This window comes from Apus apus, chromosome 1, assembly GCF_020740795.1.
Source record: "Apus apus isolate bApuApu2 chromosome 1, bApuApu2.pri.cur, whole genome shotgun sequence".
Classification (NCBI taxonomy): domain Eukaryota; kingdom Metazoa; phylum Chordata; class Aves; order Apodiformes; family Apodidae; genus Apus; species Apus apus.
The window spans coordinates 30,311,050-30,335,043 of NC_067282.1; the positions used below are offsets into that span (position 1 = coordinate 30,311,050).

The 23,994-nt window shown below is 39.9% G+C and overlaps 1 protein-coding gene across 1 annotated transcript in view; it reads right to left on the minus strand.

Moving 5' to 3' along the window:
- Positions 1 to 23,994, minus strand: part of GTF2F2 (general transcription factor IIF subunit 2) — a 92,252-nt gene that overhangs the window by 1,166 nt on the left and 67,092 nt on the right. The window contains exons 7-8 of the mRNA XM_051639324.1: positions 14,525 to 14,624; positions 6,905 to 7,048 (exon numbers count right to left, since the gene is read on the minus strand). Coding sequence (XP_051495284.1) covers positions 6,905 to 7,048; positions 14,525 to 14,624 — 244 coding nt within the window. The remainder of the gene's footprint in view (positions 1 to 6,904; positions 7,049 to 14,524; positions 14,625 to 23,994) is intronic.

Consider the following 23,994-nt stretch of genomic DNA (forward strand, 5'->3'; position numbering starts at 1 on the left):
CCCTGCGGGTGGCCACTGTGGCTCCCCAGGGCGGTGGGACACACCCACTGTGCAGGTCTGTACATCACTGTTATCTCACACGTCTTCCTCCTGCTGGAATTCCTCCAGCTGAGCTCAAAGGTCTTGTTTTTTTGTACTGCTTGGGCTGGGATTATGTTGAGACTCCCTGCCTTATTCAGGCCCCATCAAAGCCCCGAGCTGTTGGTTTTCATGCCATTCTGCAAACCTTTAAGCATTTCATTGCGGCCTCATTTTTAGAGAGCTGAGCAGATGCCAGAGAATTTTCTAATACATTCAAATATTAAGGCTAGAAGAGAAATTAAAAAAAACCCAAGAAGCAAAGCTACGATACCAGTGGTATAACCTTTGACACGAGACAGCTCACTAGGATCACCCTCTGTTACTCTTTGTAATAAACACCAACAATTTGTTTCATTTTTTAAAGAGCCATTGCCTGCTTGTTTGTTTAAATATGAACTGGGACTGACTTGAGTGGATTGCCATGGCAACCACAGGCCACAGTTTAAGAATCCCCACAGTAAATTCATAATTGCTTTAGTCTGAGCAACTTAATCCTCTTTGAGTGCATAGATAGTTACTGGAACCCTTGCCTCTTCTGGATCTACAGTTCCACTAAGCACAAATATCAACACACTCTTAACTAATTTTAAAAGAGCAAGTACTTGTTGATGTTGTAAGAAAAGAAAGGGTGATTGCCCAGTCTCTACCTTACACTCTTCCCATTATTGCTAAGCAGAAAAGTTGGGAAATAAATAAGAAGTATATTCTCAGTCAGCAATAAGAGTCTCTTTTAGAAAAACTGATCATTAGTCTCTCAACAGGTAAACATCCAGTATTTACAAAGCAAAAAGAAAAATCCAGGTCCTACACTAATGATGATACTTCATTTGCACTCATGTAGCAAAATTATTCTTAAAAACCTGTCTCAAAGCTATGAGGGATGTTTGTCCAACAAGTAGGAGAGGCGACTGTAACAGGCTGTGTGTGCAAACTAGTTTCCTGGGGTCTGTTCTCCCAGCTGAGCCAGGAGCAGGGAGTTCATTTTGCGCGGTGGGGATGATGCTTCAGTATTCCACGGGTGCGCAGTGCAAACCCCAGCAGGTGGCAGCAGGAGATCAACATAGATCTCTGAGCACACCTTTCCATATCTCTACTGCAGAGATGCTGTCATGATTTGAGAGTCTGGTACCAAAGACAAACATACTGATTAAACCAGCAAGCAGTGCACAGAGGTTGTTGTAGGGTGACGCTGCTGTGCGGTACGTTCTTCAAAAGGTGGTGAAAGCAGGTGAAAGAGCAATTTCTGCCTGGGTATGTATAGATGTGTGACCTGCACATCCACTGCTTTGTTGGCAATCCTTGTGCATGCACACAAAGTGGCTTTTGGTAGTGTCACTGACAGACACTTCAAAAGACTACCGAGTGGGTGGAAGAAACAGTCTGATTCAAGGCTCACTTCTGTTCTAGACCAGATTCATGAAAACTGGAAAAAAAAAAATAATTGCACTGAGTCCCATGAAGCACATCCATACACAGTTCCTGGTCTGAGAGACTTGGTCTGCATCTGGGAAGCCAGGTCACAAGGCGTGATGATGCTGCAGGGCTCAAGCAGAAGGACACTGCTACGGCTGCACCGTCCACGGCTCCCAGCAGCTCTTTGCTGTTTGGTGGCAGCAGCCTTGGGTGACATCTTGCACGAGACAGTTCTCACCTCTCACTACTTGCTCATGCCTCCAAACCACCCCTGCAGTTAAAGGTTACACTTGGTTTCAACTAGGTTTCTGACCCTATTTCCCAGGCAGTTCTCCTGCTCTCTGGGCAAAACTTCCAAGAGTTTTGAATCAACAGCGTAACAAAGTGGAACAAAACCAAGCGATGTCTGTGCCGCAAGTGAGGGCACTTCAAGCTGGGGCCATGAAATGCAGCAACTGAGACTTCACAACGTATTCCTATTTCCCATCCCTGCTGTGGGGGGAAACAAGCAGCAGTGGCTTTAGGGAGAGCAGCTGAGGGCGTAAATGCCCAAACAATCACTCTGGATGCAGAAACAATGCTGAACTGCTGGAGCTTTTAGGCACAGACTGGGGATAATCCTGCTGTACTGTACCACACATGAGAGCAAGTGCCTTCATGAGTCCAAGGGATGTTATGATTTCTCCTGCAGGACCAATTCTCCTTCCAGAAGTACCCTCCACCTGGGCCTGCACTCTGCCAGGCTGGCCTATACATCTCGAAGCATACTACTCAGTTTGACACCGTGTCATGGAAAGAAACCTCCCCACTTCCTCCAGTGATGCCAAATACTGAATTTTAGGGTCTCGTGAGCACTAATCAAGGGCCCACAATTTCTTCTCAGAAAGGGATTCGAGATGTTTATATAACACAGAAGCTAACCTGTAGGTAATCTGTACATTTAAGGCATCCTCTGCTCTCTTACACCTTCTCTCAGTATTATTTCCATAAAAAGTGAAATATTATAGAATTATGGGATAAGAATTTCTGAGAGAGGAGTCAGCTTCCAAGCTCTGAAAACCCTTCTGAAACTTTGAAGGAAAAAAAATACCCCAACATTGTATTTAGGGTAACCATTAAGTAAAACTGAAACAAAAGAAAAAACTGCAAACAATCTACCCCATTTTGTAAAAATACAGTTCGTTTTAGACCACTGGTTCCATTCTTCATGAATATTTGAATGCTCACAGAAAAAGCATATTATGTTTTCAGCCATGAAGTCCAAATCTAGAATTACTGCAGTATTTCCAGAAAGCACTCAGTGTTTACATCTGGGTAGGTGGCAACAGATTTGCCTACCACTGCAAATTGCTATTTTTTCATTAAGAGTGAAAACAAATAAAGCCAGGTTTCTCAAATGTAACAACCACTTGCATTCAGAATAGAATTGCATTTAAATGACTGGGAAATAAAGATGGCAGCTATTTCCCATGTAACGTGCAACATATTTTGTAGCAAGGGTTCAATTACTGTGGGTTTTATTTTGTTCTCATTTTTGCCCTTTTTGCAAGGGCATGCAGTGATAGGACGAGGGGGAACTGTTTCAAACTGAAAGAGGGGAGATTTAGGCTAGATACCAGGAAGAAATTCATACTGTGAGACAGTGGCACAGGTTGCCCAGAGAAGCTGTAGGTGTCCCATTCCTGGAAGTGTTCAAGGCCAGACTAGATGGAGCTTTCTTTGAGCAACCTGGACTAGTGGGAAGTGTCCCTGCCCATGCAGGAGGGCTGGAACTAGATCTTTAAAGTTCCTTCCAAACCAAACCAGCTATGATTATATTATTTACTATTTCTATTTGCCATTACATAAGAAAAATACCCTTATTTATTTGTTACTTCACTCATGAAGATGTTAATTCCCTTAGAGAAATGTTTTAAATACTATAAGCCAGTGATGTAAGCACCTAGAACTTCATTTCTACAGGAGCTGAGGAGACTGCAGCAGCAGCCTTTTTTTCCCCGTGTCTGAAAATAACCTCAACATTTAGAAACTCATAGGAAAAATTACATACCCAGACAATCTTAGACACTATGACAGAAAATACAGCAGTGAACACTCAGCAGAGATTAATTAGCAGCCAGCCTCTGTACAGCACGGGGAAAGCATGCCTGCCTATTCACCTGTTGGCATTTTACTTTTTTTTGGTCAGATTATAGCTGCTCCGCAAAACAATAAAGTCACAGTGGGCATAAGGAACAGATACTTTCTTTTCAGAAAAAAAACAAAAGTTGCACACCAGAGGTTGAAGTCTGCAGCATCAGGGATGCTTACACACTGAGCAAACACCTGCTGAGCAGCAGGAACCAAGGGATGGTATTTTTAAATGGATATGAGTGCCATAGCAACTCCCTACAGAAGTTTTAAATGGGACCCAGAAGGGAAATTAGGATAGCTTTAGATCACAGAATTGTCATGGTTGGAAAAGACCTCTAAGATCACTGAGTCCAACTGTCTACCCCAGAGAAAAAAAAAAAAAAAAAGGGAAAAACCACAACCAGAAAAAACCAACAACCCACAAAAAAACCACCATGCCCACTAGAGCATTCCCTGAAGTGCCACATCTACACATTTCTTGGATGCCTCCAGGGATGGTGACTCCACCACTTGCATGGGAAGCCTGTTCCAGTGCCTAAGCATTCTTCCATTAAAGAAATTCTTCCTAATATCTGATCTGAACCTCACCTGCCACAACTTCAGGCCATTTCCTCTGGTCCTGTCATTATTTACTTGGGAGAAGAGGCCAACACCCACCTCCCTACAACCTTCTTTCAGGTAATTGTAGAGGGCAATGAGGTCTCCCCTCTGCCTCCTCTTCAAATGAAACAATTCCAGTTCCCTCAGCCTCTCCTCATAGGACTTGTTCTTCAGACCCTTCACCAGCAGGGTAGCTCTCCTCTGGACACACTCCAGCACTTCATTGTCCTTCTTGTAGTGAGAGGCCCAGAACTGAACACAGTGCTCATGGAGCAGCCTCACCAAGGCTGAGTACAGGGGCACAATCACTTCCCTGCTCCTGCTGGCCACACTATTCCTGATGCAGGCCAGGATGCTGTTGGCCTTCTTGGCCACCTGGGCACACTGCTGGCTCATGTTCATCTGTCTGTCAACCAGCACCCCCAGGTCCTTTTCTGCTGGGCAGCTCTCCAGCCACTCTGCCCCAAGCCTGTAGCATTGCATGGGGTTGTTGTGACCAAAATGCAGGACCTGGCACTCGGCCTTATTGAACCTCATGCAATTGGCCTTGGCTTGTTGATCCAGGAAGATGAGGGGTGGATGTGCTACTGAAAGATAGTTTTGGATTTATTACCATACTGGCTACACAGTGACTGAAGAAAGGCATCAGGAAGAGGATTTTGGTAATTTATTTTCTCAGGATATCCAGGGCTGAGGAGTGAACATAAAATCCCCTAACTCTTGCTTACAGCTTGAAGCTGAGACCATGCAGCCCACTCAGGGGAAAAGGGTTTAATGACTTGATTAATCCCAGGAGTGCTACAAGACTTTTAGTCATCAATAGAGGGACTCAAATAAGAAACACAGATGCAAAGACATAGCCCAAATAACATCTGCTGTTGGGTCAAACAAGTCTAAAATTTCCTTTTAACATATCTGTATTACTACAATATTTGAAAAAGGTTAGATTTGCTGAGATTGAAGTCCACAGCACAGACCTACTGTGCTACAGGCAGAATATATACAGGAGCATATGATGACAGTAGATATATATAGACATAAAAATCAATCATAACTGTAATAGAAGAATTCATGTGAAGTATTTTGCTGTGTACATGTAATCTAGTAACTACTCTATGCATCTAATCCTCAGGGCAGTGACTAAGACAAAAATTGGATTTATCTTGCCCAGCTTTCAGTGCTTAATGAAGAAACTTGTGTCAGAAGCACAGTTTTCTCAGGCTCCTCTGAGCTCATCCAGAGAGACAGGTACATGTACATCACAGGAGGAAGAAAACTTCTGTTCTCTCATGGCATAAGTGGCAGTTGTGGGTGACTATTTCTAGCTGAAGTCATGCTAGATGGGATAAATCTGCACCTACTTACATTTGCAGTGATTGAGATAGTGACTGTCACAACTATCTCTTAAAAAAACCCAACAAACCACTTAAAATTTTCTTGTCACTCTCTCTGTATCTTCCTCCTGTTTCTTCTACCTTCTCAGCTCCCATGATCCACACACCTTCTCTGCCACACAGATAAGGAGTTGACTCATTAGATAAATGAATGGAATAGAAGACACAAATACATTATCCAAACACTTTCTTCCAAGGTACTAGAACACCATGAACCTACATGTATTTGAACTGGGTAACATCTTTTTGCACCTTATACATATCTCCTCTGATACAGATTCACTGAACTTGAAACATGAAGTGAGCAAAACTAGTAAGCAGCTCCATTTCCCCCCCTCTTTTACAGAAGAATATTTTTTTCAGAATTCAGTTCCTTCTTCTGCCTTAGCTCTAACAACTTTTGAAATTGTTCCTCCATTTAGGCTCAAACATAATTAAGTCCCTTTAAGTTTTCTGAAAACTGCAGCTGGGCTGAGGATATCAAAGTCAGCAGTAAAAAACATCAAAAGCAACAAAGTTATTCATGTGTTGTCTCCTCCCACTCTGGTCTGGTCTGCTCAAAGAAAGCTCGTACAGGGAAAGAAGGGAAAGAACTGGGAAGTTAGAGTTCACAGATGAAGGGGCTGGCAGACACTGCAGGATAACAAAAGCATCATGTAAGCACACATATTCATGCTTTTCTTGTTTATGTATTATTTATGTAGTAAATAATGTTAAAAAAAATCTCAAATAAATCCCAACTATCAAACCTCTAAACTCTTAGTCTAAAAATTAATCTGTTTGTAAAGGAAATAAAGTGATTTTGATTGTGCTGACATGATACCTGAGCTCCTAACATGCATAATGTGTGCATTTAATACCAGTTCCACAAAACACGATTTTCTAGATCCACAGAAAAAGAGTAACCCGTGTCTGATGCTGAAGGAAGGGCTGACCACTCACTTCCACAGCTTTTCTACTGCCAACACTAGCAGAACTATGCAGTTACTTCAGTGAGGACAGGAGTACCATGGGAGATGTCAGGCCGTGACAGACTTTGGTTTCTAGTATTAAACAAGAAAGAGACTGTTTAGGTTACTTAAACCACCTCTGTCAAGAAAAAGCACACTCACTGCAATGCTTGGTATCCTACAGAGTCCCACCATGGTCAACTTAAAACTCGATTATTTCTGTTTGCTGTAAAACGTATATAGAGAGCTGTTTCAAAGGCATACCCTATATATAAAACTATTTTCTGGACATGGAAGATATGCACAATAGCAACTACTGAAAACAGTACATACCACTGGCTGTTTGGTTATGTCCACCAGGTCTTTAATGTTATAATACTGATGTTTCTCAAAGGCTGAAAAGAGCATGTCCAACACTTGTTGTTTATCAGCTCGAGCCCGTTTTCCATCTTCTTTCTTCTTCCTCTCATATTCAATCTATAAGATACAAAACACGTTTTAAAGACATCCATATGTAACACTGCATAATTCTCCATGCTGAATGTTCAGGCACAAAAAAACCTCTACTATTTAATAAAACAATGTTCCATGACTCAGTGCTTTTCATCTGGAAAATGTTCTTTTGTGTACTTAAATGTTACGAACATAAACTAAGCATTTTCAGCTCAGCACAATAAGCTTTTCAGATATGTATCTCTGCTTCAACCAGTAAAAAATCCCAGAAACAGCCTGCATGATGTGCCCAAACCTGAAGAGAGAATTAATATCAGTACAGGAATCCAAAATGAGATGGTATTTTCACTTCATCTCTGTCGATATCAGCTTCTGAAGTATAATAGCAAATATTAAACAACCTACAAATTGTCATACTCAGGAAAATCCACAAACCAGCATGGCTACATCCACAATCATAACAACCACCTGCCCAAAGGATGCTCAAATGGCACCTGAACACTGCTACAGAAAGAGCAACCACTCTGTCAGTATAAACCCAGTCTTCACCAAGTGAAGAAATACTTTGAGGATATGGATGGTACCTCTGCAGGAGAAACCTGAGTAGCACACACTTAGCACACATACTATTTCAGAATGCACATTAAAAGTACTTAACTATTATACCCTGTGTAAGATGACCATATATTTTTGCAGAAACTTTTACCACCTCCAAAAATACCTCCTCCTGCATTTCCTCAGTTTCATCATCAGAAGCAAGATTTGCAGAGACCTGCACACTCCAAAACAATTTGCTGTAATTATTTAACTCTTTAGCCTCTTGTGAGGGACCAGCCCTCCAGACCTATTTTGGGAAATGGTATCTAAACCCCATTGTAGCCCCTGCTCATATGCATCCCAAAAGGCCTGCATAGATGAGATAACAGCGATGATTGAGATAATGACAATGATAGAGGGGCAGAGGGGGTGTAGGTCCACTCCAGCTGCTCACACATGTATGGCTTAATCACACTCATTGTGAAATAAAGATTCTGGGCCTAAAAAAATAGAGGGCTGCAATAGTGGGCTTTGGGAGTTTCATCTACACTGACCATGAACACCAGTCCTCCCCTGTTGGCTGGACCAACAACGCTGGATCCAGGGCTGGTGATTTTCCTGTCCTCTTTATCTCTCTCTGTCTCTCTCATCTCCTCCCTCTTCCTCTCACCTTTTTCTTCTCGTCTTCTTTTTCTTACTTAATATATATATATATATGCGGGTGGTTTCGTTTAGGTTGCTCAGTATTAACTCCTACTAGTGTAATAAATGTGTTATTTATTATAAGCAGACCTTGTATGTTGCTGCACCTTAATCTGATCAAGGGGTATTGGATGGTCGAGCTTTATTCAGACCGTAATACATTTACTCTCTCTGGGGAAAGACCAGGTCTGAGAGAAGGATTTTGAGCCCAGCTGCACCTCAGCTCCTCTCTGAAGGAAGTCTAGAAAGCAAGGGGATTCAGCCCTAATCTCCCTGGGCTGCCCAGTCTGAGTTGTGACATGTACACGACTGGATCCAGCCGCACCCAGGCTCCTCTATTGCAGCAGGAGCTTAGAAAGCAAGGGGGTCTGGTTCTAACCTTCCTGAGTTATTCAATCCAGGCTGTGTCACCTCTGCATTAAAAAAAATCTTTAAAACTGTAAAACTGCAAACTGTAGCATCAAGTAAAACAATTTCATCATCTTGGTTGCCATGATCTACAGCAGAACTGCTACACCACAGAAACTATAGTAGAAACACAAATCTAGGACACTGGCCTTGCTATTAACAATAGTGTGTCAAAACACCTGCTTTTTCTGAAAGTATAACAGACAATTAATCAGGAACCTCTGTTGACCTTGAAAAGGTTTTAATTTTAAGCTTTGGAAGCCCTGCTCTGGATTCAATTTCTGTTTCTCTACCAGTATAGTCTCACTATGCTGTATAATGGAAGTAGACTGCATCTAGTCATAAACTCATGGAGTAGAACTGCAAAAGCATTGAAAAATATATACGAACAAGTCTACCCAGATGGCACTCTTCAAAACTACAAACACAAAGGCTGATCAGGGGTCTGGAGAACAGGTCTCATGAGGAGAGGCTGAGGGAGCTGGGGCTGTTCAGCTTGGAGAAGGCTCATGAGGAAGGCTGAGGGGAGACCTCATTGTTCTCTACAACTACCTGAAAAGAGGTTGTAGTGAGGTGGGTGTTGGCCTCTTCTCCCTAGTGACCAGCAATAGGACAAGAGGAGATGGGGTGAAGTTGTGCCAGGGGAGGTTCAGATTGGATATTGGGAAAAATGTCTTCACAGAAAGAGTGGTGAGGCATTGGAACAGGCTGCCCAGGGAGGTGGTGGAGGCACCATCCCTGGAGGTGTTAAAAAATACCAGCTGGATGTGGTGTTTCAGGAGATGGTTCAGTGGTTAGGGGTGGTAGGGCGAACAGTTGGACTTGAAGGTCTTTTCCAACCTGGATGATTCGATGATTCTATGATTCAAGATACCAAGCAGCATAGCCAGGGTGTGCTCTGCCTTGCAACTTCACCAACAGATGGCCAGTTCTCTACTGGGAATATTCACACAGTCATACAGGTATAGGAGAAGTAGGGAAAATCTCATTCACCTAAAAAGTCTACTATGACCTACAGCACTACCCATATCCTGGCAGGTGAGCAAGGGTTTCTGTATGATGCACTGAAAGAAATGATACCAAGGTTGGAAGTAAGAGGAGACTGGTTCTTTGCTGCATAAAATGTAGGATGAAATAAGAGATATGTGAGAGCACTTGTCTCTTCTGCAAGAAAAGCAATACACTAAATCAACTGTTTGACTACCAAGAAGTTCTTCACATCGTTATCTTCATCTGATCTGACACTATTCAGTTTGCAGCATTAAAAATGCTTTCAATTTACACCTGACTTAAGTCAGAACATACTAAAATACATGATGAGCATTTTTATTTTTCCTGACAGAGCAACCAGAAGATTCTCCAGAAGAATCATCTACTACCACTGTCATGTTCTAACTTAGTGGAATGGTGTAGGGACTTGCTGCGAGATCATGGGTGCATCCAAAGGACACTTCATCTTAGCACTGAAAAGCATCTATTACAATCAGTATCCCATTACAGTGTCTATTTTGGAAGTTGTGTTTCCATCTACAAAAGCAATTTTGGTTTCCATTTTTCAATATTAATTTTATTTGAAAATGGCTTATTTTCTTTTTAAGCTAGAAAGAGTCAAAAGACAAACCCATTGTCCTGTAAGTAATCAGAATGACAGTGCTTCAAATAAACAAATGAGTAAGATCATCACAAAGTATGGCAGCAGCAGCATTACCTGGCACGTACAAAGTTACAGACAGCACTTGTGTTTTCAGAAGAAAATGAGTCAACACCAGCAACCCGAACATTATTAAAAATAAACTAATCTAGCTGGGTACAATAAATATTTTTTGGTCCTGCATGAAAACTGCACCAGATTTTTTCTCTTTGGTATTTCATAGTCCAACATGGCAATTACCATCCTGTAGGATATATTGTATGTTTCCTTCTAACTTAATGATGTTTGAATATATGCACATGTTAACATTTTACAGGAGGAGATGGATTATTCAGCCTTAATTCGTTGCCAGAAAAGCCTCCGATACTTTAGAGATCAAATTCAGAAGACAGAGAGAGACAAAGGCATCTCTGTTTGCGAAGCCTGACTGAGTTCTGGGTTCCTGTGTACATCTGAGGTCACTTTTCCATGTAAAGACCTATGTATTTGTTTATAAGGTGAGCAACTTTTCTCTGACCCAAAAACACCAGTTGAAAGATAAATACAGGCTCTATTACTCTACCACAGCAGCAGTTATTATGCCTCTTCTTACCAACCCCTCTGCAATTTTCTGCCTCCCCAAACAATAAAAACAAAAATGAAAAAGAAGAAGAAAAGCAGAAACAGAAAAACCCTTCAGCCTCCTCAGGTGGAAAGTCAAGCTGTAGTGATGGAAGAAATCCACCTCCTTCTTTTCTGGTTTTTGCTTTGTTTTTAAGGAGTAAGACCAAGAGCAAAGCACCGAGGTTATTTCTTCTGTTCATGGCAGAGCTAAGGGAATAACGGATAAGTAACATGGGCGTAATGGGAAAAGCTATTGGGACTCTCAAGACAATCTCTGAGAACAACACCAAAGAATTCATGGTGCTGTTTGTACCTCTTCAAATGACATGCAAAAATGTGCTTAGCTAGCAACTAGCTCCTACCCTCTCTATGTGCAGAAAAAAATTTACTCGCTTTAAAATTGATGCTTCCTACACAAAGGAATGAAGAAACAGTAAGGAAATTCTGAACATTATCTTCACTGATGTTAGGTCTCTGACAGGAACTATTTTATGACTGGGTATAAAAATCTTAATTGCATGAGTAACAGTCTCCTGGAAAATAATACAAAGTCGTATTTTTAATCAAGGCACAACATTTTGTGGATAATAAAATGTAATGCCCAACAGTCGTCTTTCTCTATTATTTTAGTGCCTTGGTACCCTCTCCCAGTAGAAGCTTCTATTTTACATTTTTTGGATGAGCTAAAGTAAATCAAGGAGGAGTGCTTGTATACCCTATACAAATGCAATGTGAATATTCTAATATTATTAATTCATTAATGTATAAAAACAACTCATACAGAAAACTGAGTATCAAACCCGCCTTTTGTTGAAAAGTTATTTGCAGCTGGCATCCCAGTTGCCCACATTTTAATTAGCAACACTCCAGCATTTCCTTCCAACTTCAGCAACAGCTCCCACTGTTGTCTAAAAACACAGAGTGCATTGTGAAGTGCAATTTTTTTTTTTAAAAAGTGCTGCTCATAGCAAGTTACAATTCAGCCTTTCATTTTTTTCATTCCTGTTTTCTTTGCAAACAGGATGTTTTATCCTTAAAGTGCTTTTGAAAGTTGTATTCCAGAATGCACGTACATTGTAAACTAATGAGATTTATTTAAAATGGTGTGGGTTTTTTAATTTAAAAAGCATTAAAATACTATTTGCTTGCAAGGAAGGACCATTTTAGAACAAGCTGTCAAGTGTAGAAGTTGCAAGTTTATCCCCACAAGACTTCATACAGAGATCAATTTCTCTTTGTTTACCTTCCCAGTATGTTGCTAAGCTTGCTGAGAAGTTGCCAGAATTGCCTTCTTGAAGGTATCATTAATACTGAAGCTGATGAATTACACTGCTTCTGTAGACAGCTAATGCCAAGGTGATAGAGAAGTAAGACTGAATTTAATGTTTCATCTGAAGAAGTATAAAAGCTGTCTTAAATGTTTTTCCATCTCCTGGAGCATCGGTACCAACCTCTACAGGATGGCAGAGCAGGAAGAGGGGAGACCACAAAGAAGCTTTTGAAGGGGTAACCCAGGACTACTAGAGAGCTGTGTTGTGAAAAAAATCCCATGAAGTCACAGAAATATGACAAGTGCAAAAACCTTAACATTGTAACCTTTTAAAGACTTGTATCATCTATAGATATACAGAAAATGAAGGTCCCTTCCCCAGAGAAGAAAAGCTAAGTTATAATCCTGGCATATATTTTAATGCAATTGCATTTTCTTCTAATAAAAACATGGGTTTAATATACTTTATTGAAAAATAACACTCTCTGTTCTTGTGTTCAAACAAGTTATTGCTATTTCTCATCCACATGTAATTTCCTTCCATCCTCCTTCCTGTTATATATTCATTTAGGGGGGTACATGGAGCAGCTACTGAAGCTCCATTTTATATTCTATCATACCTTCCTTCAGGAAATTTTACTCCTTCCTTTTTTAGAAGATGCTCAGCCTTTTCTGAGAAACTCCTGAAGATGACCAAATGCATCAGCATGTATGGCAGTCTGTACATTTTTTTCTTCTTTCTTGTGAAAAGTCCCCAGCAGGGCTGTCATATGATTACAAGCAATACAGCAAGTTTTTTAAGAAAGCAACTGCTGCTTGAAAACACCAGAAAAAATTAACCCATAGGTTAAAAAAGTTCACAGACACATTCTCCCAGTTGTACATCCCTTCAGCCACTCACCTGAACCTTAATAAAAGACTTGATGAAGAACAAGGTGTTTTAGAAAGTAGTTGTGCCCAGGCCTTTAGAGTCAAGGCACGGCCAAGAGTGACTCAAGCATAAGTATGTCCTGCTAGATTTTTCCATCACAACACTTTAAAGGCAGAGATTAAAAATAAGCACATTGCCAAAGGATTTCCATTAGTAGGAACAGCTATGTAACCACTAAAAACCATTAGGATTTACATACAAGAGTATCATGACTTTTAAGAAGCTTTGTTACGTCCTGGTTCTACTCCCCGGATCTCACACAAGACTTCAGTTTCCTAATGACACAGATCCAAAGATTGTCTCTAGGTTGAAGTCATACTGTCATACCCACTAGAATGAGACACTGTACATCACAACAGCTTATTTCAGAATTAAAGGAAAACAACAGTGGCATCATAAAACAGTATACTCATATAAAATTGCACTTGCATAGCAGGATATACCAGTGTGACTATTTTGGCTAAATGTCACTCTCTTGACTGAATGAGTTATACTGGTATGATCATCTATCTATAGATCAGACTTTGAAGAGCAACTACTACTAAACAGTCCCACGAGAGAGAAACGATTATTTTTGGTTTGTGGAAATTCTGCCTTTCAGAATAATGCTTAAATATCATCCAGTATATTGTCATTTGTTTTATGTAAATAAAATCTTAATAAAAAGTGTAGAAGTTTAAATGACTAACACAGTGACTCATTTTCAGTATGACTTAACATTTCTCACATTCAGCAGTAACAGTGATTCTATAGGCATACATACAAATTACTCAAGGAGCATCTTTAAGAAAAAGGACGTTATAGTTTGCATGTACATCAACTGATCTGGAACAGCAGCGTGGGTTTAATGTTGACTTTAATGTTGACAAAGCTAATGATGCAAATAACATGTACTATGAAGGTATGAAACTGTGAAAAATTGTCAGCTGTTACTCTTTGCTACTTGTCAGTTCCTGCAAAGGACTGGAAACTAATAATTTTTTTCAAGTCTTTTACCCACCTCCATATGATATTTTATTTGGCTCAAAGGAGTGATTCCACATCTCATAGCACAAAGCCAGAACTGCCTTTTATCCCCAAATCTCAAAATCACATTTTAAAAAAAAAAAATAAAGACTAGAGGAAGAATGTAATAAAGACACTAGAAGAGGCTTGGGTAAAGGCAGCCTGCCCCCCATAGGGCAACATGAGAGAGCTTAGCCCCAAGGGTGATGTTGGTCTTGAGACAAAAACATCCCAACAAGACAAAACCAGGGAGAAAACAGATAACACGGAACATTTACAAAGACAGTGGCCAAATGTGGGTGAAAAGGCTGCAGGACAGCAGCAGAGAGATTCTGAGGTCCTGAGTCAGATTGCTGGCTAAGAGAATAAGGGAAAATACTGACAGCTACTTACATTATATTGATGATTAGCCACCGGCTTGTAGTTTGTGGTTACGGCTTTTTCCAGCTGCTGTGATAGCCTAACAGGTTTAGAAGACTCTTCTATCTGTAATCTGCAAAAGAAAAGAAGAGAATCAATAAAAAGTTCAGACAAGCATACACTCAAAATGAATTCTAAAAATCTGCAAGTATGAACCAGCCCTTATCAAAGGTCAGCTGCAAACAAATCAGAAGGCAAAACAGATGCACTCTTCTGAATTAAGTTCATCCTGCTCTGTTTTTGCTGGAGGACACCATGGATTATTACACCACTATATGCTACAGAAGATACTGCAATACTAAAAAAAAAAAGCAACTGTAAAGGGAAGATACTAAAACTCATGTCTGAAAAAAAAAAAGCCTGACAGTCATGTGGAAGAAAAGCCCATGGCCAAATGAACCTAGAATCTCTCAGCTTAGTCAGCTGAGGGCTGAAAAAGCTTTCAATCCACCTCTGCTAACTCCCACAGCACAGCAAAGATCAGACTCCATGACCTTCTCTTAGGTATTTTAATGTAAAAATATAAATTCCTGTGACCTTTCTTCTGGCATTCTTATAGAGTAACACAGCACAAATAACTTTTTTTATCAGCACTTTTAAAGACACGAAGGCTGAAATCCACTCAGGTTCAAACCAATGTGCAATCAAGTCTCAATCAGTTAACAACAGGTGACCTTCAGTCTTCTTTGGGAAGACTCCAAGAAGGTCAGAGGTTGAACATATTTAGTCAAGTCCATCCCTATGTAATGTAATGCTTACGTATCATGGTGTAGAAGGAGTGTTCCATTTACTTCAGGTTTAGCACTCAAGAATTACTACTTGAAATGATAAAGCACGAAACCAAGCTTTAGAAAGATGCAGAACAACCACCCTAAGAGAAAATAGCTTAATGGCACATACAATTAATTCTGAGACAAAACTAGAGTTATCACCAGTGACGTTACTTTGTTTCCAAAGGTGTATCTTACAGTCAGAAGAGTCAATTTTCACTGGACACAGTATAAGACTTATAGCCCAGTAAATGTACACTGAGGTTTGCTTCTTCCCAAAGAAAAATCAGCATGGTGACATGATTGCCAATAACTACATGTTCGCCAATGTAAACCACAAAAGCAGTAAAACAGACAGTACTTTAAAAAACAGTGTTTGAGATCATGGATATATTTTTGTAAAAAAAGAAGATGTACACCCAAAAAGGTAAATTTACATTCAGTATGCTTCCCATTTAACACATGAAGAACCAAAATAAATGACCTTTGAGGTGGTATTAAATTAAGAAATAAATTCTCTAGTTGTAGCAACTGGAAATGAAGCAAATCATCCTTCATAGCTAGTACTGCTGGACAGGAACTGCTGGGAGATTCATCTCATACACAGATACAAACATGCTTCCCTTGAATCTTCACAGACCAGTCATTTGTGTGATAGCTTTAATTACCCTTAAGTGACTGTCACTTTGTATTCTACATTTCTGAATCAGGAGAAGGCATCAATGCCTTCTGTCCAAATGTAGCATGTTTTCTCCTAACTTCAAGGGGAATCAATCAGAAGGTAAATAAGAGGTGGACACTTTTTATTCCTGATATGGCAAACCCAAGATTTTATCTCTTGGCCTTCAATCTAATTAAATTATTTTAAGAATGTTAATGATCGGATTACCAAAGGTCTTCTAAACTCAAATTTCACAAAGAGGCACAGGCTAAAGCTAAATCAATATATTTTCTTCAAATCTGTCTTCTCCATCTCTTCATAGCTTGATTTTTTTCTTTTTAGTGCCAATGCCTTTTTTTTTTTTAACATTAAAAATAAAATCCTGGTTATTTAGTTTGGTGTTGGGTTTTTTTTTAATATTTTCTTGCATTTCTTTGCCATTTTTCCTCTTTTTTTGACCTGAGGAAATTTCCAGTCCTCCCTCTCCCCCACTGCAGCTATTTTTCACCTCACTTCTCCCTCTTTTCACACTTCTCCTTTCTGTAACAGGTGCAGGGATACATTTCCTTCTCTAAACTGGTCCACTGATATTGCTCCTGTTCATGAGACAGGACCTCCTGGAGATGAACTGGGCATCCTTGTCTCTCCTTTCCCCTTCAGGCCACCGCACCACCCTCTTCTTCACATGAACCAGATTAGATACATGTTTTGCAATGTTGTTCCAGAGTCTTTCTCATTAAAGCTGGAGCACAGGTAAGTGATTAACCAAGTTCGTAACAATATTGAAATACATCAGACCATCTCCTGTTCTTGGGGAGTGCTAGGCCTAGAATGATGGCACTTCTCCATTATTAAATCCTCCTTCTATCAAGCTTTAAATTCATTACTCTTAAAAAGGCAAATTTACAATAGCCTCCCTTCAGAAAAACAGCCAAAGAACATTAGTCCTTCAATGATGAAATGCCAGAACACTGAAAATATGGATTGTACACCTCAAACTGTCCTCAGAAGGAAAAGCTTTAGAGTGGTGATGTCAACCCTCCTCCAGCTTCTTAATAAATTGGATATTTAAGTGTGCAAACAATTGATAGCTCTTCAGCCTAAACCTTGTCTTGAACTCAGTGTTGAAGGTCTCCTCCTGTTCTGGCATTTTAAAATTACAATACAGAAAATTTCACCACCCATTTCAGTGCTGCTTCCATAAATCAATCCTTCTTTGCGTACGAGAACACCAGCAATTAATTTCTTGACATTTTTCACTTGCTATGCAGGATATGCACTTCAGGGTTTTTTTTTTATTTGAACTTGCTAATTTCCAAACCAGTAGAAAACCAACTGTGTAGGAGAGCTAATGCACTTCTGAGAGGCCTCCAAATGTTGACTGCAGTGAAGCTACATTTAACGTGAAGTTACCCAGCACACAATCTTGCCTGCTTAGGAAATGGGATGGAAGCCTACCAACTGAAAATGGAAATAGAAAATCCAAGTTGCTTTGTGAAATGACACAAGATTGCAGAAATATCTACACATACCAACTAACAAATATATCTGCTAAAAATGTACATGTCTCTGAAGGAAATTTCAGATATATCCCTGTTGTACTTCTAGGTTTTTAGCCAAAGATTTCCAAATTACAACTCACAACTCTCAGACTGTCTTTAGAAAACTGTCCAAAAGCACAGTGCTAACTTTTCCCCCCTGTTCCTAGTAGATAAATTGCTGTATTGAGTACTAAAAATACATTACATCTCTGCTATTACTTTTTAATGGAAGCAATTAGGGCAGGTGCCACATGCCAATATGGAAATCTAAATGGGAAGCACAGTGACCCAGGAGACAAACCTTTTTATTAATATGCATTTATTCTACACAACATCTTGTTCTTCTCCCTAATGCCTGTCCTTCTCATTTCTTTTGCTGCAGCCTTCAAGATCTCCTTGAGAGTGACAGAGCCTCATGCTGCCTTCCTTCTGCTGGGCTTCCATGTGGAATATGGTCACAGAGTCCTACATGGAGCAACAGCTGCTGCACATCTGAAGTTAACCTCTCCAAATTGCACAATACAGGTAAAGGGCATGACAAACGTGGCATATGCTACAAACCAGCAAATTGTTCACATGTGGATGAAGCACTGAAATCTGCTCAGTGCATTACAAAGGGTAAAGACAAATAGCCTGTAGTAATTTTCTCCTGATGATTTGTTGGTACAGACTCTATTTTCAGGGAAAACAGGGTGTTGGTGGTTTTTTTTGTTGTTTTTCTTTTTTAAACCATGCCATAATTCCCTCATATTCAGAAAGTATTTTGTCTGGGTGAACACAGTTGACTTTTACATTTTGCATAGTTCTTTTTTGAAAAACAAGTTGATGAAATATTTATATATTTTAGTATTTATACATTCAAAAATTTTTAACAACAGCTATGAATTTGGCATTGTATTAGTCTTTTAGACCAATGTTTTAACACATTAAAGATATAATTACTTTAAAATGCCTTAAGGTATTACTTAAATTTCTTTAGCAGAATTAAAGAAGCAGTATTAAAGCAAAACATTATTGAGCATTTTATACAGAGTTTTCTCAAGAGTGGATCTGCTGAATCTTAATTGAAACTGTTGGTAGGAATAAATAAAAAAAAAATCAATAGATATTCTGAGTCACTGATGACACTGCTTTAAAGGAACAGTGGCTTTTTACCTATTATTCGTTGTTATGATTTGCAGGAGTGTGACAGTTAAGAGCCTTAGTTATGGCTCAGAACTACAGATAACTCTCCAAGAAGTTACATTTTCCACTTGACTCTTGTTGAAATAGCTAGTGTCATAATTCATGCTAATATCTGGCCTAAAAAAAAAAAGAGAATGCAGGTTTTTTCCCCAAACCTGCCAATAAATTAGTGAGAGAGCAGCCATCAGACTCACCAGCCTGCACTCTGTGGTTTTCTCTTCCACCCCTAAAGTCAAATATAGCCTTCTGCCTTGAAATACAGCAAGTAACCAGAATGGCATCAAATTCACCACAGTCATTCCCCAGCAAAATACATTTTATATTGCAACTCTGAATTGTCATTTTGCCTACAGCTGAATAAGGGTAAAAAACATTCAAACGGGCTGGAAATAATTCTATAGGAGCTGTCAACATGCAACAGACTCAGAAAGGAAGGCAGTGTGTATGTTCCTAGGAGAAGATACTCATTGCCTTTTTAAATATATGTATCTTTCAGCAATACAATATAAACCAAAGATTTCCTGTGATTAGTCTTCTGCCACAAATGTTTCAAAGATTAGAAGCAGGTATTAATCAGAAATGCTGGTAGGGCTTGAATTCTTGACATTTCTAAATAAGTTATTGTACAGACAGGACTGAAAAGTTTCCATACCTTTTTGTGCTTGGCTTTACTTGCACAGGGCCCTAGTTAAGTGAGGAGCCAACCTTACTGGTGCAAAAAAGAAAAAGCTGGTTTGCTTCTTGTTCTACAATACTATCCAACAGATAAGCACTGGAAAAGATCAGGCCCACTGCCCAAAGCTTTGCAGGGGAAGAAACACAAACTCTCCACCTCTGCATAATTCTGCAGGTTTTTCTGTTTGGTTGGTTGGTTGCTTGCTTTTTTTGTGTCTCCTCACAGAAGTTCCCAGCCTGGTACCATGGGATTGAAAGCCAAGGACTAGTCTTTCTCAGTTCCTTACTCAGTAATTCTGAATTAGACACAGCTGCATTACATGAAGATTCATGAAACCTGATACAGGCATCAAAGTTTATTCTTTGCTTCCCTATTCTGCCAATCATCCCACAGAATCACAGAATTGTCACAGTCGAAAAAGACCTCTAAGATCACCTAAACCATCTGACCATCCATCCACATGGGGCTCAGAGGTGGGGATACAACACAACCCACCCAAACAGAAACCACCACCACCAAGAAAATCCACAACCACAAAACCAACTACAACACACAACCTACAAAAAAATCACCAGGCCCATTAAAGCATGCCCTGAAGTGCCACATCTACAAGTTTCTTGGATACCTCCAGAGATGATGACTCCACCATCTCCCTGGGAAGCCTGTTTCAGTGCCTGACTACCCTTGCAGTAAAGAATTTCTTTCTAATATCTAGTCTAAAACTCCCTGCTGCAACTTCAGGCCATTTCCTCTAGTCCTATTGTAACTCACTTGGGAGAAGAGGCCAACTACCTTTCAGGCAGTTGTAGAGGGCAATGAGGTCTCCCCTCTGCCTCCTCTTCAAATGAAACAATTCCAGTTCCCTCAGCCTCTCCTCATAGGACTTGTTCTTCAGACCCTTCACCAGCAGGGTAGCTCTCCTCTGGACACACTCCAGCACTTCATTGTCCTTCTTGTAGTGAGAGGCCCAGAACTGAACACAGTGCTCATGGAGCAGCCTCACCAAGGCTGAGTACAGGGGCACAATCACTTCCCTGCTCCTGCTGGCCACACTATTCCTGATGCAGGCCAGGATGCTGTTGGCCTTCTTGGCCACCTGGGCACACTGCTGGCTCATGTTCATCTGTCTGTCAACCAGCACCCCCAGGTCCTTTTCTGCTGGGCAGCTCTCCAGCCACTCTGCCCCAAGCCTGTAGCATTGCATGGGGTTGTTGTGACCAAAATGCAGGACCTGGCACTCGGCCTTATTGAACCTCATGCAATTGGCCTTGGCCCAGTGATCCCAATCATGATCAAGTTAGGTATATCCTGCAAAAGCTCATCCAAAATAAGCTAATACAATAACTGTGACAATGTATCTTCACACCTACTTCTCTTGTGTTCATTATGACTACTGCTGAGGTTCAGATGGCAACTTTCCTGACTTTTCTTCCAAGCAAGAATATTAGTCATATAAGGTGAGCAGGTGATGTGCAAGAGAAGAAAACTTCTACAAGATGCTGAAACGTAAAGGTTTTGCAATCCTGTGAGAACAAAGGGAACTCAGCACCCTGTGGGACACAGTCTGCTAAAACAACCCCATGGCAGCGCCCAACCACAAACAGAAGAAATTACCAGAATTCACAGGTAAAAATACACATTATCTAATAATACTTATGACACTCTGTTTCTACCCAAAACAATGTGTCATATATTCTGAAAAATAACAACTAGCAACATGGAAATTCAACACGCTTTATTTTGTTGTTAGAAGAAAAGTCCAACTGTCTGACGTTAAACAAAGGCAGATGACTACGGCCCATTGCATGGATCAATCTACTATTCTCCTTCAGATGTTGAGTGTTACTCTTGCACACACACCCAGTCCAAACAAGTGAGTTCATCCTCATTTCTAAAGACCAGAGAGGCAGAGAAGAGAATAAGCTGAATGGAAATTACATTAAGAAGTGCACTTGCCAGCATTCCAAATTATTAATTTGGAATATGATTTACAACTACATTTATGTCTTGAAATCCTGGCATTTCAAGGAAAGTGCCGTAATTATTTTATGTTCAGGAAACCTATTAGGTTCTTCTGAAGTTGACATATTCAACTATATAGGTTGAAGGCTGAGAAATGAATCACATGAATATACGATAATTTCATGTCTAATACTGAGACAGGCACCACAGTCATAACTGAAGATGCCAACGTTACCAATCTTCCTCCAGTACAGAACAGGAAATAACATGAATGACAATTCAACAATAAGGAACCATTTCTTATGCATTTTATTTTCTGGTTTGATACATTGGCAATAACTGATTAAAACCACTAAGTTCCCATTTTTCCTCTCCAAGCTTTTTATTGCAAATAATTAAAACCTTTTGGGTCCAGGTTGTGAAGACAACGTAAAGATAACACAAAATAGACTTTATCATTCCAGTAATGTAATTTAGTAACTTCCCCTGTTATCTGATGCCCAACTTTAAACATTTTAAGCGATGTCCTAATGTAATTAGCACAAAAAAAATTACAAGATCTGCTTGACATCATGGATATTTTTAATTAAGTTCATATGTGCCTAATCGATACTTCTTCTAGAAGAGTCCTGATGCTGACGAAGTCAGGCTCTGGCAGTGCCTGGTCCATACTGGGGACATGGAGAAAGGGTGTTATCTGAGGCCAAGCTTAAAAAGGAATCATAACTCAGAGATATCTTCTAGGCCATGTGACTGTTAAGGGAGGTTTTAAGTTGCCCATCCATTAGTGTGGCTGACAAAGTTTGTTTCCCGTCTTTGCCTCCATTAGGAATGTCTGTGTAGGTTTGTGGCTCTGTGTTTTGTTTCTTGCTTCCTGCCTTTACTAAACACCCCTTTTTGCACTTGACCAGACACCCTTAAAGGCGCAGATGCCATTCACCCTTGTGAAGTAAGACAGCCTCTGCACTGTCTTTGCCCTTCCAAGAGGACTTGAGTCAAGCCAGCATCGCCCACTTGCAGGATGAGAAGGCCCTTGCACTGCTGTCATGCTGTGGATTGATCGGAAGGCCTTACATGCTCAATCATGCAATCATTTTGGTAGGAAAAGACCTTGAAGATCAAGTCCAACTGCAAATATTGCCAAGTCCACCACTAAACCATGTCCCTAAGCACCACGTCTACACATCTTTTAAATACCTCCAGGGATGATGACTCCACAACTTCCTGGGGCAGCCTCTTTCAGTGCCTGACAGCCTTTTTGGTGAATAAATTTTTCCCAATATCCAATCTAAACCTCCCTTGGTGCAACTTGAGGACATTTCCTCTTGTCCAATCACTTAGTGCAAAGAAACAAACATTTCCTAAATACAACTCATGTACTCTGGAAAAGCAGTCTGCCCTTCTGCAGTTTTTGGAGATGTCAGGATTTTGCAGTCCTTTCCATCCTACAGTCAACATATTCAATCAATTAGTGCCCAGAAGGGAAACAAAGGGTCTGTTACAGGTTTCTGCTATACTTTCAACATTTTCTTATGAATGTGAATCTCACAAGCCCCTTACTAATACTACAGAAGACAAAGACTGGAGATGTAGGAAAAGTGACTCATTAGCAAACTAAGCGGAAGCCCAGCCCTCTAATTTTAACAGGAAGATTATTCTCCTAAATTAAAGTCAGACATACTTATTTCAAAAGGATCACATACAAAGTTAACTATACATGCACACATATTTTAGTTGTTCCTATCGAAAAAGTTCCTTTAGGAAACAACTATTCAGCATCATCTCTTCCACTTTTATACTAACAGACTGTTTAGAAGGTAAGTTGGAAAAGAAAACAAAATAGGACTGCATGGTTTTGGGGGGGGGTCAGACTTCTTGAAAACATACAAGTGTGCTTGAAGACAAGTGAAAGCAGAAGACGTGCACTATTTATTTTTCCAGCAAAAGTGTAAGGAATAGTTTTATCTCTCCTGTTGCTGGCTCAAGACTTTTTCTTGCATTGCAGCCAGATACTGGGAAGTGCCAAGCACTTCAATACCCTGATACGTATGCCATCTACACCTTTCTCAGAATTATGCAGTTTGGAGTTCTATCCTTATCCAAACTTCAGCAACCATCCTGACTACCCTGGATTGCCCATCCTCCCATGAATGCAAATTAACAATGTGTCTGAAAGTGTGTGTGCCTGTACTCAGAAACTTGAAGCTATAAATAGTTTCCTGTTTAAGAAAAACTTCATCTTGATTATTTTGATATCATACACCAATTAGTGCCAATATTACACTTGGGTGCCTGAGGAGATAAGAGGAAAGAAAAGATCTGACATTCTAATGTGAAAACAAAGACAAAACAGATCTTTGAAAATGAAGTTATCTTCAGGTGTTTATATACTTGAAAAACACAAATTACCATTATAATAATCAAATTATGATCTACATTTTTCTCCTGTGTACTATGCTGAAGAGTTAAAACCTCAGGCTCATAATTTAAATTTCACTATGCTACATAATTTATTGAAAAATACCCTATCGTGATTAAAAAAACCCACAACAACAATTATGAAAAATAATTGTGTGTCTTTGGCTTTTTAATGATTTTTTTTCCCACTTCCATTTTCAAAGATACAGTTTCCTTTCCTGCTACCATTT